The sequence below is a fragment of the Eucyclogobius newberryi genome, unplaced genomic scaffold (assembly GCF_026437365.1).
Source record: "Eucyclogobius newberryi isolate DKJ021-1_F unplaced genomic scaffold, fEucNew1.0.hap1 SCAF_12, whole genome shotgun sequence".
Taxonomy (NCBI): Eukaryota; Metazoa; Chordata; class Actinopteri; order Gobiiformes; family Gobiidae; genus Eucyclogobius; species Eucyclogobius newberryi.
Genome location: NW_027315746.1, coordinates 3,747,907 through 3,764,785, shown reverse-complemented (window position 1 = coordinate 3,764,785; position 16,879 = coordinate 3,747,907). Strand labels below are relative to the sequence as shown.

General features: G+C 44.9%; 1 protein-coding gene across 1 annotated transcript in view; it reads left to right on the top strand.

The window, feature by feature from the left end:
- The window catches only part of lig1 (ligase I, DNA, ATP-dependent), a 125,897-nt gene that overhangs the window by 93,199 nt on the left and 15,819 nt on the right, over nt 1–16,879 (top strand). Inside the window, exon 25 of the mRNA XM_072440591.1 lies at nt 15,694–15,747. Within this exon, the coding sequence (XP_072296692.1) occupies nt 15,694–15,747 (54 nt within the window). The remainder of the gene's footprint in view (nt 1–15,693; nt 15,748–16,879) is intronic.

Sequence of the window (16,879 nt, the reverse complement as noted above, 5' to 3'; positions counted from 1 at the left end):
ATTGTTGCTCTTGATTTTTACCAGGGAAAAGTTACGTAATGCACCTTTGAGTTAAGCTGAGCGTTTAATCACATTTTAATGTTGCGTTTTACCATTTTGTAAAGGTACATTATGTCGTTTTTACTTTGACCTCAGATCTACAGAGGTTTGTGCGCCGCTCGTCGATTTCGTGTTATTTTTACTCTTTATTTACCCGTAAACCACCGTATTTGTTTGTTTGTTTGTTGAGACGAGAGCGGACCGTGGCCTTTTCTGATTGGTTAATCCGCCTGTCGGTCACGCCCATCGGTGAGATGGGATGTAATGCCAGGGCAAAACGTCTTTGTAACGTCTCGTTAAGTAGTTAAGAGACCAAATATTGATACAAAACTACGTTATATTTGCAGGTTCTTTTAGAACATTTTGGTCCAGTTGAGAAATACTTTCTTAATTTATTTAAGAAAGCTGAAAATGAAGCACGTTGATACTTGAAGAAGACAGATGTTATATACTGTCTGCAAGTCGGCTAACGTTTATTAGCATAGCCACACAATAACATGTAAGCTAGCGTTAGCATCAGCTGCCAGTGGCCTCTGTAAGTCCACTGGTCCCTCCTGACCACAGTCACACTGGACAAACGGGCTCTTTGTGGGCGTGACAGAAGAGAAAGAATCCTTTGTTCTGAGACGTTTTGTTGGCAAGGCCCAAAGTGAGCGTGCCGCTTTCGTCCTCTAGATGGCAGCAGAGTGCGTCACTTCACTTCCGACCCATGAACAGTATCACCAGATATTTGAAAACATAAATCAACAGTATCCGTAGTATTCATAGTGTGTTAAGTGGCATTTTGAAATAAAACAAGCAATTTTTTGGCAGATTTTTCCCGCTTTTAAACAATCGCTCACGTCAAAATGCTCGGCTTATTCTGACCTAAAAAAAAAAAAAAAAAAGCACCTGCGCCGACAAAAGTATTCCCAGTTTTATCCCTTTTATCACCGCCAACTATAAACTTGTTTTATGGGCGGACACAAAGGCAACGCCGCGCGCCGGTCGCGGGTCAGACCTCTGATTATGCGCGCCCGCCGCACTCCTGCGCCTGACGCCTCTGTGTTTGCCGATCCTGGTGTGTTTACACACTTGTCTTTTTACGGCCCTTACATAAACCTCGGATTTACGGAGTGCCGAGAGGAACCGCCGGCCCCCGAAACCCGAACGCGAGGCTCCGAGTGGGAACGAGTTTACAGAAGTGTAGACGGCGTCGGGTAAACGTGAATCCATTTTCCACGGATGCGCGGGAGGGAGTTGGCAAAGCGTGTGTGGGGGAGGGAACAAGAACACGCCGGGGTCTTCCCAGGACAAAGTCGACGCTGCCTTTCCAATCTCGCACCAGCTTTTCGCGCTAACGAGAAACGAGCTGCGACGCGCGATTTGGAAATATTCAGAGATGGAGATGTTTCAAAAAACATGTGTATTCTATTATTCGGTCCACGCGTCTGCCTTTGCCCGTTCGGAAAGGTGGAATAGGACCCCACTAATGAGTTATTGCAGAGTTATTTTCGTCACAACGTAAAAGAGAGAGCGATATTCGCGCTAACGGTGCAGTTGTTGATCGAGCTAAAGCGACGTAGCGGTGGCGTTTGTAATATTTGTACGGTGATGTGATTTGTGCCGTTTAAGTTATATTTTAAGGGCGATCAAAGTCGACTCACGATTAATCATAGAAAATATAAGTTTTCTTCAACTCTCACTCTCTTTAAGGTTATTATTATTATTATTTTTTTTTTTTATGTTTTTCTTTTTTATTTTAAAGGTGGTATGGACAATTTATTTCAACAAATTTTTTATCATATTTCCTCGTGGCGTGGATAAATCATTTGTCCTGCCACGTATCAATCATAAAACGCACCTACCGCTCACCTACAGCCGCGTCAGGCTCGTACCCACGTTTCCGCGTGCCTAAGCGCATGGATCTATCATAATATAGTTCCCTCAGTGTACGGGGCAAAATGAAGACGGAGAAAGACAGTTCGAGCTGACACAGAAGTGGACAGAAATCTACGGGAGACGAGAGATGCAATGCGATCCATCGCGCTAATAAACAAACGCACGTGTGTGTTGTATCAGTCCACACGGGGGAGTGCGCATGCGCACTTCCGCCTGCGTTCTCAAATCGCCGAAAAATCGTCCATACCGCCTTTAATTAAAGAACTTAGTAAAAAAAAAAACTTAACACGACAGACAGATCAGGCGCAAAATAAAAGCAACAGACAACTATTTTTTTTTTTTTAAATAACTAAAGAAATAATAAAACAAATCATGGCCTAACGCAATCATTTCTATAGATTTTTTAAATTTTGTTTTCATTTTATAAATAGAATATGCGTAAATACGTATAAATAGACATTGCAATATGTATTAAGAATATGAGAGGTTTTTGTCTTTAAGAGTTTTTGTTTATAAGAGTTTTTCTATTAAGAGTGTTTTTTTAAAGCTTCCTGTAAGTCATCTGTTCTTCTACTTCTGTATCCATTTGCGTTGCAACACTGAAATTTCCCCATTTTGTGGACAAATACAGGCTATCTTTTCTTATAATGACATTTTGAAAGTTCGCTATGATCATGATTAATCCCGTTTCGAGTGTGATTAATCGTGGATTGTCGGGACTCATTTTAAATTCTTCACGTCTTTTCTCTTTATTAGTTATAAAATCGGCACAACCACATTTCTCACCGTCCCAAAAGCCTACGACGATCTCTCACCGGTGACATCACACGGCCCAGACATCATCGTTTATCCTTTTTTGACACTTTTGCTGAAAAACGCCGTGGTCTTTGTTCTGAAGGCGTTTCGTTTGAAGTCCAGAGAAACATTATGATGATGGAAGTATGACACTGATTCAGCCGTCGTTATGGTAACACACTAATCACAATCATCGCAGCTCGACTAATGAGTGAAAGTGGGACTAGACGAGCGATTAGCCCTGAATGTTTACACAACCAGGCAACAAATGATTTAATATGGCAGTGAAAAGTACATTGTGAGCTTTATTATGAGAGGGGCGGAGACTGAGTGATCGTCCCAGTCGCTCTTTTATTGCAGCTTTTATGTGATTGGTTCTGGGTTTTTATTGTGTCTTGGATATTTATTGGCGCTGCAGCAACTGAATAATTCCCTTTGAAGATCAATAAAGTATTTTGATCCTGATTTATTGCCCGGGAATGTGAGGTTTTGAATAAATCTCGCTAAAACGACAGCGCTCGAGGTCGTAGAGAGCCAAGTCGTGAAAAGTTTCCTTTTTGATGTGATTTCTGCTCTTTCTGAGTCAAATGAAACGTCTTCTCTCCAGTTTTATCTCGTCCACTAAAATATTGTCGTCATGGTTTGTGCCAATGATATATTTTTGCTGAGGAAAACTAAAAAAACAAATAAAAATAAATCGTAAAGACTAAAACTTTGACTAAAATGGTGTGTATTTTCGTGAACTAAAACTATAATTTAGAGTAGATATTTTTGTCAACTAATACAAACCAAACATAAATGAATAAAAGGGACAAATGGAGACGAGCTCCATGTTTTTAATACATGTTTTTATCCATTTAAAAACATGGAACAACAAAAATAAGAAACAGGACAAGACCAAAGAGAACAAACAAAATTTAAAAATACAATTTTAACAAGAAAGAAAGCTAGAAGACGTCAAGAAGAGAAAGTCCAATAATAAGTCCCATTTTGTCCAAAGTGTGTCAATTTTTAAAATTTTCAAATTTTCAAATTAAGTCCAAATGTGATTTTAGTTAAACAAATAAGCATATCAATGTTTTTTTTTTTTTTTTTGTCTAAATGAACTCTCAGCACCAGGCAAGCTTTGGAGTCCGTGTACAGTCTCACACAAAAACAAATATTCAATCACTAAATCAACCATAATTAGCTGCAATTAATCTTAAACTTGAATTAGTTTCAACCATTACATCTGTGGCCCGTGTGGAACTGTCCCAACTTTTCAGGCAAAAGCACAATACTATCTGGATGTGCTTTTCAGGCGCCTCATCCTCAGACACAGGTTGTCACGGTGACGTTAAGTCTCGGCGTCTCATTCATCTCGGAGAGCGAGTCGCGGCGTGTAACGATGAGCTTTCCTGTTTCGTCTGCCATTATTGATTCCACACTCGTCCTGTTCATCGCCCGAGCAGCTTCTGGCGTTCACGTTTGGCACTTCTCATTTCTCACCACTTACTCCTGCACATATTTCTCCCTTTTCTCCCCTCGAGCCTCTCACTCTCGAGATGTGTTTCCTTTTCTGCGCGACTGGCCCGTTCCGTTTACGACGCCTGTAAATAGTGGGTTTATATCTGACGGTGCAGATCAAACGTTGGGCGCCGTCCCGAGCCGCAGACTGTGTAAGAGGGAGCTGTGAGGGTGACTAGACCTAGTGTATTAATAACTGTAGCCTGTTGTTTTTGTCCCATTTCTGACTTCACTGAGCAGAAAAACGCAGCTGTCGCTTCCACTTCTTTCCTCCTAAACACGTCAAACTTGCATTTTTCAGCAGGATTATCGAGTGGTTCTCTCGTCTCTTTGGGCAGAGTTCACACTGTCCAGTGAGTTCACACTGTCCAGTGAGTCCACACTGTCCAGTGAGTTCACACTGTCCAGTGAGTCCACACTGTCCAGTGAGTTCACACTGTCCAGTGAGTTCACGTTGTCCAGTGAGTCCACACTGTCCAGTGAGTTCACACTGTCCAGTGAGTTCACGTTGTCCAGTGAGTTCACACTGTCCAGTGAGTTGAGTTCACGTTGTCCAGTGAGTTCACACTGTCCAGTGAGTTGAGTTCACGTTGTCCAGTGAGTTCACACTGTCCAGTGAGTTCACGTTGTCCAGTGAGTTCACACTGTCCAGTGAGTTGAGTTGACATTGTCCAGTGAGTTGACGTTGTCCAGTGGGTTGAGTTGACATTGTCCAGTGAGTTGACGTTGTCCAGTGAGTTGAGTTCACACTGTCCAGTGAGTTGAGTTGACATTGTCCAGTGAGTTGACGTTGTCCAGTGGGTTGACGTTGTCCAGTGGGTTTACGTTGTCCAGTGAGTTGAGTTTACGTTGTCCAGTGAGTTGAGTTTACGTTGTCCAGTGAGTTGAGTTGACGTTGTCCAGTGAGTTGAGTTGACGTTGTCCAGTGAGTTGACGTTGTCCAGTGAGTTGACGTTGTCCAGTGAGTTGACGTTGTCCAGTGAGTTGACGTTGTCCAGTGAGTTGAGTTGACATTGTCCAGTGAGTTGAGTTGACGTTGTCCAGTGAGTTGACGTTGTCCAGTGAGTTGACGTTGTCCAGTGAGTTGAGTTGACATTGTCCAATGAGTTGACGTTGTCCAGTGAGTTGAGTTGACGTTGTCCAGTGAGTTGAGTTGACGTTGTCCAGTGAGTTGAGTTGACGTTGTCCAGTGAGTTGACGTTGTCCAGTGAGTTGACGTTGTCCAGTGAGTTGACGTTGTCCAGTGAGTTGACATTGTCCAGTGAGTTGAGTTGACATTGTCCAGTGAGTTGACGTTGTCCAGTGGGTTGACGTTGTCCAGTGAGTTCACGTTGTCCAGTGAGTCCACACTGTCCAGTGATTTCACACTGTCCAGTGAGTTCACACTGTCCAGTGAGTTCACGTTGTCCAGTGAGTTCACACTGTCCAGTGAGTTGAGTTGACATTGTCCAGTGAGTTGACGTTGTCCAGTGGGTTGAGTTGACATTGTCCAGTGAGTTGACGTTGTCCAGTGAGTTGAGTTGACATTGTCCAGTGAGTTGAGTTGACGTTGTCCAGTGAGTTGACGTTGTCCAGTGAGTTGACGTTGTCCAGTGAGTTGAGTTGACATTGTCCAGTGAGTTGACGTTGTCCAGTGAGTTGAGTTGACGTTGTCCAGTGAGTTGAGTTGACGTTGTCCAGTGAGTTGAGTTGACGTTGTCCAGTGAGTTGAGTTGACGTTGTCCAGTGAGTTGAATTGACGTTGTCCAGTGAGTTGATGTTGTCCAGTGGGTTAACGTTGTCCAGTGAGTTTACGTTGTCCAGTGAGTTGAGTTGACGTTGTCCAGTCAGTTGACGTTGTCCAGTCAGTTGACGTTGTCCAGTGAGTTCACGTAGTCCAGTGAGTTCACGTAGTCCAGTGAGTTCACGTAGTCCAGTGAGTTCACGTTGTCCAGTGAGTTCACGTTGTCCAGTGAGTTCACGTAGTCCAGTGAGTTGACGTAGTCCAGTGAGTTGACGTTGTCCAGTGAGTTCACGCTGTCCAGTGAGTTGACGTTTTCCAGTGAGTTCACATTGTCCAGTGAGTTCACATTGTCCAGTGAGTTCATACTGTCCAGTGAGTTGAGTTGACGTTGTCCAGTGAGTTGACGTTGTCCAGTGAGTTGACGTTGTCCAGTGAGTTCACATTGTCCAGTGAGTTGACGTTGTCCAGTGAGTTCACATTGTCCAGTGAGTTGACGTTGTCCAGTGAGTTCACATTGTCCAGTGAGTTCACGTTGTCCAGTGAGTTCACATTGTCCAGTGAGTTCACATTGTCCAGTGAGTTGACGTTGTCCAGTGAGTTGACGTTGTCCAGTGAGTTCACATTGTCCAGTGAGTTGACGTTGTCCAGTGAGTTCACATTGTCCAGTGAGTTCACATTGTCCAGTGAATTGACGTTGTATAGTGAGTTCACGTAGTCCAGTGAGTTCACGTAGTCCAGTGAGTTCACGTAGTCCAGTTAGTTGACGTAGTCCAGTGAGTTGACGTAGTCCAGTGAGTTGACGTAGTCCAGTGAGTTGACGTTGTCCAGTGAGTTCACATTGTCCAGTGAGTTCACATTGTCCAGTGAGTTGACGTTGTCCAGTGAGTTGACGTAGTCCAGTGAGTTGACGTTGTCCAGTGAGTTCACATTGTCCAGTGAGTTCACGTTGTCCAGTGAGTTCACATTGTCCAGTGAGTTGACGTTGTCCAGTGAGTTGACGTTGTCCAGTGAGTTCACATTGTCCAGTGGCCCAGAGCTTGTGTTTTACCACAGCAGCAGCCGGCGTCGCTAAGTGATGCTGGCGCTTCTTTGCGTGCGCACACATTGTGACTTATGGTAATTGAAAAACAAATCGAACGACAGATTAGTGCAGGATCTAAGGTTTTTAAAGAGGTATAACAAGTGTACGTTGGTCAAAGTGGTAAAAAGTCACTTAAAGCACCCCCTGCAGGTTGGACGACTCATTGAACTCAAATGCAGTTAAGTTTTATATATTTAAAAATGTATTTTAAATTATTTTAAAATATATCCCAGAATACCTTATTTTTTAGGTTTATAATTTCACTTCCTGTTTGTGATTTATGACATATTAGGAAATTACCCAGCAAACACTGGGCCAAAACTCATGTAATGTCACAATTTTTTGTAGTTGAAGAATAAAAATGTATGAGAGCGACTTTATTTTGTTGAATTCATGTTTAGAGAGTCAAAGTTGTTTGTTTTGTGTAAATTCTGCACAAACTTTGGACCTGGTTTGATGTCACTTCCTGTCCCTGGTGTGATGTCACTTCCTGTAATTTTCCTACACATTTTTCAACGTTTTCTCCACAAATACCTGCTCGATTGAGTAAAACTATAATGTATACGTCCAACAGGTACAAATACAACAAATAGTCAGAATTTGAAACTTGTAAAAACCCATCATTAACATATATCATCTCTGAAGACGATGTAGTAGCCTAAATTTTAAAAGTTCGAACTAATATTTGATGCCCTTCTAATAAGTATTTAAAGGTTGAATGGACGATTTTTTTGGCATGAATCTGAGTCTTATTTCCTCGTGGCGTGGACGGCCGATTAGTCCTGCCACGTATCAATCATAAAACGCACCTATCGTTCACCTGCAGCCGCGTGCGGATCGTCCCACATGTCCGCGTGTCTAAGCGCATGGATCTATCATAATATAGTTCCCTCAGTGTACGGGGCAAAATGAAGACGGAGAAAGACAGTTCGAGCTGACGCAGAAGTAGACTGAAATCTACAGGAGACGAGAGATGAGATGCGATCTGTCGCACAAATAAACAAACGCACGTGTGTGTTGTATCAGTCCGCACGGGGGAGTGGCATGCGCACTTCCGCCTGCGTTCTCAAATCGCCGAAAAATCGTCCATTGCGCCTTTTAAGAAGACATTTTGAGGCGTGGCTAAAGCTAACGTAAACAGGAACAGTTTTGCCTCATTTCTTTGACTTCTCTGCAAAGTCTCTACGCCACGTTTGAACCTCTCTTTATGTCATGCTAATGCTAATGTTAGACGCATTATGACCTGGAAATATCATATTGTGGCTCTTGACAAAGCGAATGCCGCACGGCCATAAACGGGAAAGAGCTGTTGCTAATGTGCTTTGCTAGCTTTGTTAAGCTGATCATATGGGCTCAACATATACGTTCGCATCAGTGGAAATACGGCGCTTTAGCACAAGATAGAGTCAGAGTTGCGTGACAAATGTTTATCTGCTTTTTACCGTCTTGTGTCTGTGCTGTTTTTCAAGTCCATAAATCATCTCCAGACTCTTTGTGTCGTTCTGATCGTGAATCTAATCACGTTCAGTTTAACTGCTTCCAAGTATCTCCCAGGAAACGTTAATTGTTTATTAACCTGGGATGAGATACAGATGTTCATTTAGTTTTTTTTGTTCTAAAACATGAGCAGCCTCAAGATAATGTTTAAAGGACAGTAACAATACAAATAATACATCATATTTGTCATTTCAAAGTCTAAAAACCTGATAAAATATGACTCACTTTTGATTCCATCGAAAATGAAAGTCCTGAACATTAAACCATGGCCGACGCCCCGCTCCTCGTCTTGTCTTAAACCCCGAGGGGCCTCTGCGCTTTCACAGCTGGAGGCGCGGCTAATGAGCCTGATTGGACGCTGACGAGGTATTCAGCTCAGAGAATATCCAATCAACGAAGACTCTCTCCCGTCGAGCCCGCAGTCCCACAATGCAGTGCTTCAGTGGAGAGCGACGGTACTGCAGGACACGCGCCGGCTGTTTGTCTTCATGCAGAATAAAGACCTTTGAGTCACGTCGTCCCAGAGTGCACAGGGAGAGCCATCAAGGGGGCGGAGCCATAGTGTGGTGAGCCGGGGCCATCGCGCGGGTGGCCGGGGCCACCAAACTGCACCACAACGGTATCATAACAGCTCATGGTACTATTCATGAGAAACCTATTGTTTCACTGAAGTGAATAAAACATAAAACTATTTCTCCGTCACATTAAAACAGAGCAAAGACCCAGTGTCAATCAAAAACCAGACTTAGAACTAGACCTAGTCCTGAACCAAGACTAAACGTATTGACGGTCGAATCAGGCTCAAACCACATGTTGAACAGGACCAGGATCTGAACCGAGACCAGATCAGGATCTGAACCGAGACTAGACCAGGATCTGAACCGAGACCAGATCAGGATCTGAACCGAGACTAGACCAGGATCTGAACCGAGACCAGATCAGGATCTGAACCGAGACTAGACCAGGATCTGAACCGAGACCAGATCAGGATCTGAACCGAGACTAGACCAGGATCTGAACCGAGACCAGATCAGGATCTGAACCGAGACTAGACCAGGATCTGAACCGAGACCAGATCAGGATCTGAACCGAGACTAGATCAGGATCTGAACCGAGACTAGACCAGGATCTGAACCGAGACTAGACCAGGATCTGAACCGAGACCAGATCAGGATCTGAACCGAGACTAGACCAGGATCTGAACCGAGACCAGATCAGGATCTGAACCGAGACTAGACCAGGATCTGAACCGAGACTAGATCAGGATCTGAACCGAGACTAGATCAGGATCTGAACCGAGACTAGACCAGGATCTGAACCGAGACTAGACCAGGATCTGAACCGAGACCAGACCAGGATCTGAACCGAGACCAGACCAGGATCTGAACCGAGACCAGACCAGGATCTGAACCAAGACTAGACCAGGATCTGAACTAGACCAGGATATGAACCGAGACTAGACCAGGATCTGAACCGAGACTAGACCAGGATCTGAACCGAGACTAGACCAGGATCTGAACCGAGACTAGACCAGGAACTGAACCGAGACTAGACCAGGATCTGAACCGAGACTAGACCAGGATCTGAACCGAGACTAGACCATGATGGGCCGGACCGTATTGCGTAGTCGGCCGAGTTTGGCCCGCAGACCTCCATTTGCATAACCCTGTTCTTGTAATTAACGATTCAGAACTAAATATTCTTTTGAACGATCTGAAGTCCTCAAACTGACCTTTAGAATCATTTTCAGTTCTCCCATAAGTCACAACACCATGTATTTAATGCAATTTACTTTATTGATACACATTAAATATAACATTTTATAGCAACACATTTCCCCACGTTAAATATTAATGTGTTAAACGTTTAAAGTTTGCACATCCCATGAAACATTTACATTATTTATGATGAACAAGGAATAAACTCACAAAGGTTTTCTTCTGCTTCTAAAAGATAAGAACATGTCATTTTCGCCTGGATTTTTTGATTTGAATTAGATTTGTTTCCGAGTCGACAGTTTATTACCGAAACGACTGCCGCGTGCCATATCTGACAATCGACCGTTTAAATTGGCGTTCCCGTTAGCTATTGACGAACCTCAACGACGCGGTCTGTGAAATCCACCGCCGGAAGTCTTTTGCGGACGACGTCACTCGCAACAAAACACGGTGACGCCAACCGAGTTTGAGAAACGGAAGCCGCGCGTTTCAACAAAGCCCCAAATCCCGCCAAACACCCAGCGTCGCCCTTGACACGCCGACGCCGCGGTCAGTTCCCGACGGAAACCAGAGTCTCCGCCGCGTCCTTGAACCAGCCTAGTCCCGGTTCATCCGCCGCCGCCGCGAGGAAGAGGATTTCTTTTCACTCAGAGAAGGATCAGACTCGTACGACCTGTTGGAGGCGCGTGCGATTGGAAGATAATTCGCCGTCTTTGTTTCGGTCGCCGGTGTTGAGCGTGCGTCTGGGAGATGACCTTTATCCGCCGCGCTCTGTGGGACATTCCGGCGTCGCCAGGGCAAAGTACAAACACAGCAGTGGGATAAAAAGGAGACGAGAGTGGTTTATTTACACGGATGCCACAAAAACAAAGAAAATGTGCATTAAAGTCGCAGGTAAAAACGTCAACAGTCCAGATCAGTTTGACTTTCTTCGTGGCAGGGAAAAGTCGGCGACGGGAGATGTCGCCGCTTTGCCCGGAATGTTCCACCGCGAGGCATTAAACGTTTCTATCGTCTAACTACCTATGTGTTTTGTCGTTACCTTGTCGTCACTGTGTCGTCACCGTGTCATTACCGTGTTACCGTGTTGTTACCATGTTATCGTGCTGTTACCGTGTTATTGTGTTGTAAGTGTTATCGTGTTGTTTCTGTGTTGTTATCGTGTTGTTACCGTGTTGTTACCGTGTTATCGTGTTGTTACCGTGTTATCGTGTTGTTACCGTGTTGTTACCATGTTATCGTGCTGTTACCGTGTTATTGTGTTGTAAGTGTTATCGTGTTGTTTCTGTGTTACCGTGTTATCGTGTTGTTACCGTGTTGTAAGTGTTATCGTGTTGTTACCGTGTTATCGTGTTGTGTTACCGTGTTTTTATTAGTGTTACCGTGTTGTTACCGTGTTGTAAGTGTTATTGTGTTGTCACCGTGTTGTTACCGTGTTATGTTTTTAATGTGTTATCGTGTTTTTATCGTGTCATCACAGTGTTACCGTGTTGTTACGTGTTATTGTGTTTTTACCGTGTTTTTATTGTTATCGTGTCATCGTGTCGTTACTGTGTTACCGCGTCGTTACCGCGTTGTTACCATTAGCGCACTCGCCTCTCGACAACTGTCACGATACGAACATTTCAACCTGGATTTTTGCGGACAAAGCGTCAGCAAACGGATTGTTCTGCTGTTGTTAAAACGCAGCAGGCGGCGCTAGCATCGCGTTAGCACGTAGCGCACACGCCGGCGTTTAACAGTCGTGGACATGTTCACCAATTTTGTCATCTATTTTCCGTGCGTTCGTATCTGTTTTTGGCACGATCTCTGGTTTGGTGAGAGATCTCAAAACAATTAAGCGTTAAAGCGCACAAGATTACAGGGTTTCACGCAGAAAATTGCTCGTAAACGGCGTGATTATCGAGAAAAACCCCAGAATGATCTCGTAATTCACTCCCGACTCTCAAGACGTCGCACTCCTTTCTGCCGTTGTGGATATAATCCTTAAAAACGGCTGGAAACGAATGACCTGGAAAACATCGGACGATTCAGTGACCGAACGACTAAAGGTCTACACAAAATACAAGTCTGTGTTTACTCTGGTGGAGCCGCTCTTCTACATTAAAATGAATGGTTTGTTTGCTCCAGATACACGGAGGAGTCTGTATTCTTACAAAACAACCGGACCCACACTGGCCTTGCTCGTGTACTTTTTATTTTTTCATATGTATTCTCACGACTCGAGATTACTTCAAGTATTCACTAGTTTACCAGCGATTTTTAGTGAAAGTCTCTAGCAAATCGAGAGAACGCCGTCGTCTCCTCTCGTTCGTTAGACACAATTGCGCTGAGAGTTTTAAGTTTTTTAATATTTAAGTCCAAGCGAGGGCGTGTAAACTATGGCCCGGGGTCCCAATGCGGCCCTTGGTCCAAAGACCTCTTGGCAAACGATCGACCAACAAATTGGCCCAAAGGTTCATCATTAGTTGTCTCTGCAAATATAAGCTATAACCCCAATAAAGAGAAAAGCTCCACCCGGAATATCACCTTTAATGCCTTTTTATTCTTTGTTTATTTTATTAAGAACACAAGTGCGGTCACATGATCCATACCGAAGATAATACAACAACAAAATTACTGTAAATAGTAAATACGAGACGCAAATCATGAAGTGGAACCACACATTTTGAGCTCTAGAGAAGCATAAACTATAACTATTTTTTTTTCTTCATTGTTCCAACTTTTCTTTGTTTAGTTTGTTTTTTTAGATCGAACACAACAGAAGTCGCCCAGAGAGGAAAAAATGAAATTAGTCTTTTCAAGTTTGTCCGTTTCTAAGTTCAGTCCGAAAGTAATATTTTCCACCGGTTTAACGTCCGCTACGATGTCAGTCCCGTCTTTAGTCCTCATTTCTTTGCGATCGTCTTTTTTCATGACGCCAAAAGTACGCTCCAAAGGTACTCTCCAAAGGTACGCTCCAAAGGTACGCTCCAAAAGTACGCTCCAAAAGTACGCTCCAAAGGTACGCTCCAAAGGTACGCTCCAAAGGTACGCTCCAAAAGTACGCTCCAAAGGTACGCTCCAAAGCTACGCTCCAAAAGTACGCTCCAAAGGTACGCTCAAAAAGTACGCTCCAAAGGTACGCTCCAAAGGTACGCTCCAAAAGTACGCTCCAAAGTACGCTCCAAAGGTACGCTCCAAAGGTACGCTCCAAAGGTACGCTCCAAAGTACGCTCCAAAGGTACGCTCCAAAGGTACGCTCCAAAGGTACGCTCCAAAAGTACGCTCCAAAGTACGCTCCAAAGGTACGCTCCAAAGGTACGCTCCAAAAGTACGCTCCAAAGGTACGCTCCAAAAGTACGCTCCAAAGGTACGCTCCAAAAGTACGCTCCAAATTACGCTCCAAAGGTACTCTCCAAAGGTACGCTCCAAAAGTACGCTCCAAAGGTACGCTCCAAAGGTACGCTCCAAAAGTACGCTCCAAAAGTACGCTCCAAAGGTACGCTCCAAAGGTACTCTCCAAAGGTACGCTCCAAAAGTACGCTCTAAAGGTACTCTCCAAAGGTACGCTCCAAAAGTACGCTCCAAAGGTACGCTCCAAAAGTACTCCCCAAAGGTGCGCTCAAAAAGTCCTCCCCAAAAGTACTCCCCAAAGGTACGCTCCAAAGGTACTCCCCAAAAGTACTCCCCAAAGGTACGCTCCAAAAGTACTCCCCAAAGGTACGCTCCAAAAGTACTCCCCAAAGGTGCGCTCCAAAAGTACGCTCCAAAAGTACTCCCCAAAGCTACGCTCCAAAAGTACGCTCCAAAAGTACGCTCCAAAAGTACTCCCCAAAGCTACGCTCCAAAAGTACGCTCCAAAAGTACGCTCCAAAGGTTCGCTCCAAAAGTACGCTCCAAAAGTACTCCCCAAAGCTACGCTCCAAAAGTACGCTCCAAAAGTACGCTCCAAAAGTACGCTCCAAAAGTACTCTCCAAAGGTACGCTCCAAAAGTACGCTCCAAAGGTTCGCTCCAAAAGTACTCCCCAAAGCTACGCTCCAAAAGTACTCCCCAAAGCTACGCTCCAAAAGTACGCTCCAAAAGTACGCTCCAAAGGTACGCTCCAAAGGTACGCTCCAAAAGTACGCTCCAAAAGTACGCTCCAAAAGTACGCTCCAAAGGTACGCTCCAAAAGTACTCCCCAAAGGTGCGCTCCAAAAGTACTCCCCAAAAGTACTCCCCAAAGGTACGCTCCAAAGGTACGCTCCAAAAGTACTCCCCAAAGGTGCGCTCCAAAAGTACTCCCCAAAAGTACTCCCCAAAGGTACGCTCCAAAACTACTCCCCAAAGGTACGCTCCAAAAGTACTCCCCAAAGGTGCGCTCCAAAAGTACGCTCCAAAAGTACTCCCCAAAGCTACGCTCCAAAAGTACGCTCCAAAAGTACGCTCCAAAAGTACTCCCCAAAGCTACGCTCCAAAAGTACGCTCCAAAAGTACGCTCCAAAAGTACGCTCCAAAGGTACGCTCCAAAAGTACGCTCCAAAAGTACTCTCCAAAAGTACTCTCCAAAGGTACGCTCCAAAGGTTCGCTCCAAAAGTACGCTCCAAAAGTACTCCCCAAAGCTACGCTCCAAAAGTACGCTCCAAAGGTACGCTCCAAAGGTACGCTCCAAAGGTACGCTCCAAAGGTACGCTCCAAAGGTACGCTCCAAAGGTACGCTCCAAAAGTACGCTCCAAAAGTACGCTCCAAAGGTACGCTCCAAAGGTACGCTCCAAAGGTACGCTCCAAAGGTACGCTCCAAAAGTACGCTCCAAAAGTACGCTCCAAAAGTACGCTCCAAAAGTACGCTCCAAAGGTACGCTCCAAAAGTACGCTCCAAAAGTACGCTCCAAAGGTTCGCTCCAAAAGTACGCTCCAAAAGTACTCCCCAAAGCTACGCTCCAAAAGTACGCTCCAAAAGTACGCTCCAAAGGTACGCTCCAAAAGTACGCTCCAAAAGTACGCTCCAAAAGTACGCTCCAAAGGTACGCTCCAAAAGTACGCTCCAAAAGTACTCTCCAAAGGTACGCTCCAAAAGTACGCTCCAAAGGTTCGCTCCAAAAGTACGCTCCAAAAGTACTCCCCAAAGCTAAGCTCCAAAAGTACGCTCCAAAAGTACGCTCCAAAAGTACGCTCCAAAGGTACGCTCCAAAGGTACGCTCCAAAAGTACGCTCCAAAGGTACGCTCCAAAGGTACGCTCCAAAAATCGTACAAATCCTACAACTGTAACATTTCACTTCCAACCACGTGTGTCACCTCTTTCCCCCAGACTTTACCCCGAGCTGCCGTACGCTGCTTCCTGCCGCTTTGAAACACACTTTTTAACATGTCGCCGCTCGTGTCCCGTGGTTTACATCGCCGCAGAAGTGACGCGACAGGCGGCGGCGGAAAGCTCGGGGTAAACGCCGTGCGCAGCGTTGATCTAAAGAGCTGTCTCGTCTGTTTCAGATCGGGACCGGGTTCAAAGACGAAGACCTGGAGCAGCACTACAAGTTTCTGAAGGTAAAACGACACGGCGGCGACGGGCAAAAAGCGTTTCGTCCCGTCAATCTCACGATGCAGCGTTGATCGACGGTCCGTTCCGCTACCGTTTTCGTAGAACTCCAGTCCGTAGTTCCCCTCGAAGGATTGTCCCTGGTGTGATGTCACTTCCTGTCATTTTCTATAGATTTTTCAAGGTTTTCTCCACAAATACCTGCTCGATTGTTGTAAAACTAATTCATATGTGCGACAGGTATAAACACACAAAATAAAGTCATAAAACCCTGTCATAGGCACTTTAAATTTGTATACAATAACATGTACATCTACTTGACCAGCCTCTCAAAGTGCCAGACTGAAGATATTATTCATTCAGTCCATGTATTTGTGGTGGTAAGGTGCTCCTTTAGCCTCAGATGGAGAGTACCCTGACCCTCGGACCACCTGTAATCACTCACTCTAACCATGTGCCGAGAAGAAGAGAGCGCCCGACAGCCAAACGCAGGTCGACAAACCCGTTCTAGTCGTTCAGCGTCCGGCTAAAGCACAGACGAGCGACTTTCTCACACACGTCGAGCAGTTGTTCTGTTGTTAAATGTTCACTCTTCCTTTTATTGTCATGGTTTTTCTATGGCATTACTTAGTATTTACTGTGTTCATTTTCAGTTTTAATCGCATGGAAGTCTTTTTCATTGCTGTATACTTTATTTTTCGTCTTTTGATTTTTCTTATTGGACGTGACGAGAGTCTCCGAGGCCCATTTCCACTTTTTTTCAATCGTTCACTTAATTCCCCGTTTTTCCATTTCGTTATCGAAATATCAATCTTTGAAAAGCGAGACGGCGTCCTCCCCAAACGCACTCGGGCAATTGTAAACGCCGCCGCTGTGATCCTCTCGGGCTTTCGTGCGACTCGTCCGCCATCGGATCCGGCTCCCTATGCGCCGTTGCCGCGGCGCCGCTGCGTCCATAAACGACGCAAAGGTAAAGCATTCTCCGCGTCAAATGAATTGCCCCTTTACGAACTCACGTGTGGGTTGTTTTTAGAGCGGGAAATGCATAAAAAGCACTTGTGTTTTCCATCTCAACATACGCGCGCTCTGAACAACGGCGTGGGAGGCGCTCGCCGTCGGGGGATAATGAATTTCTTTTTC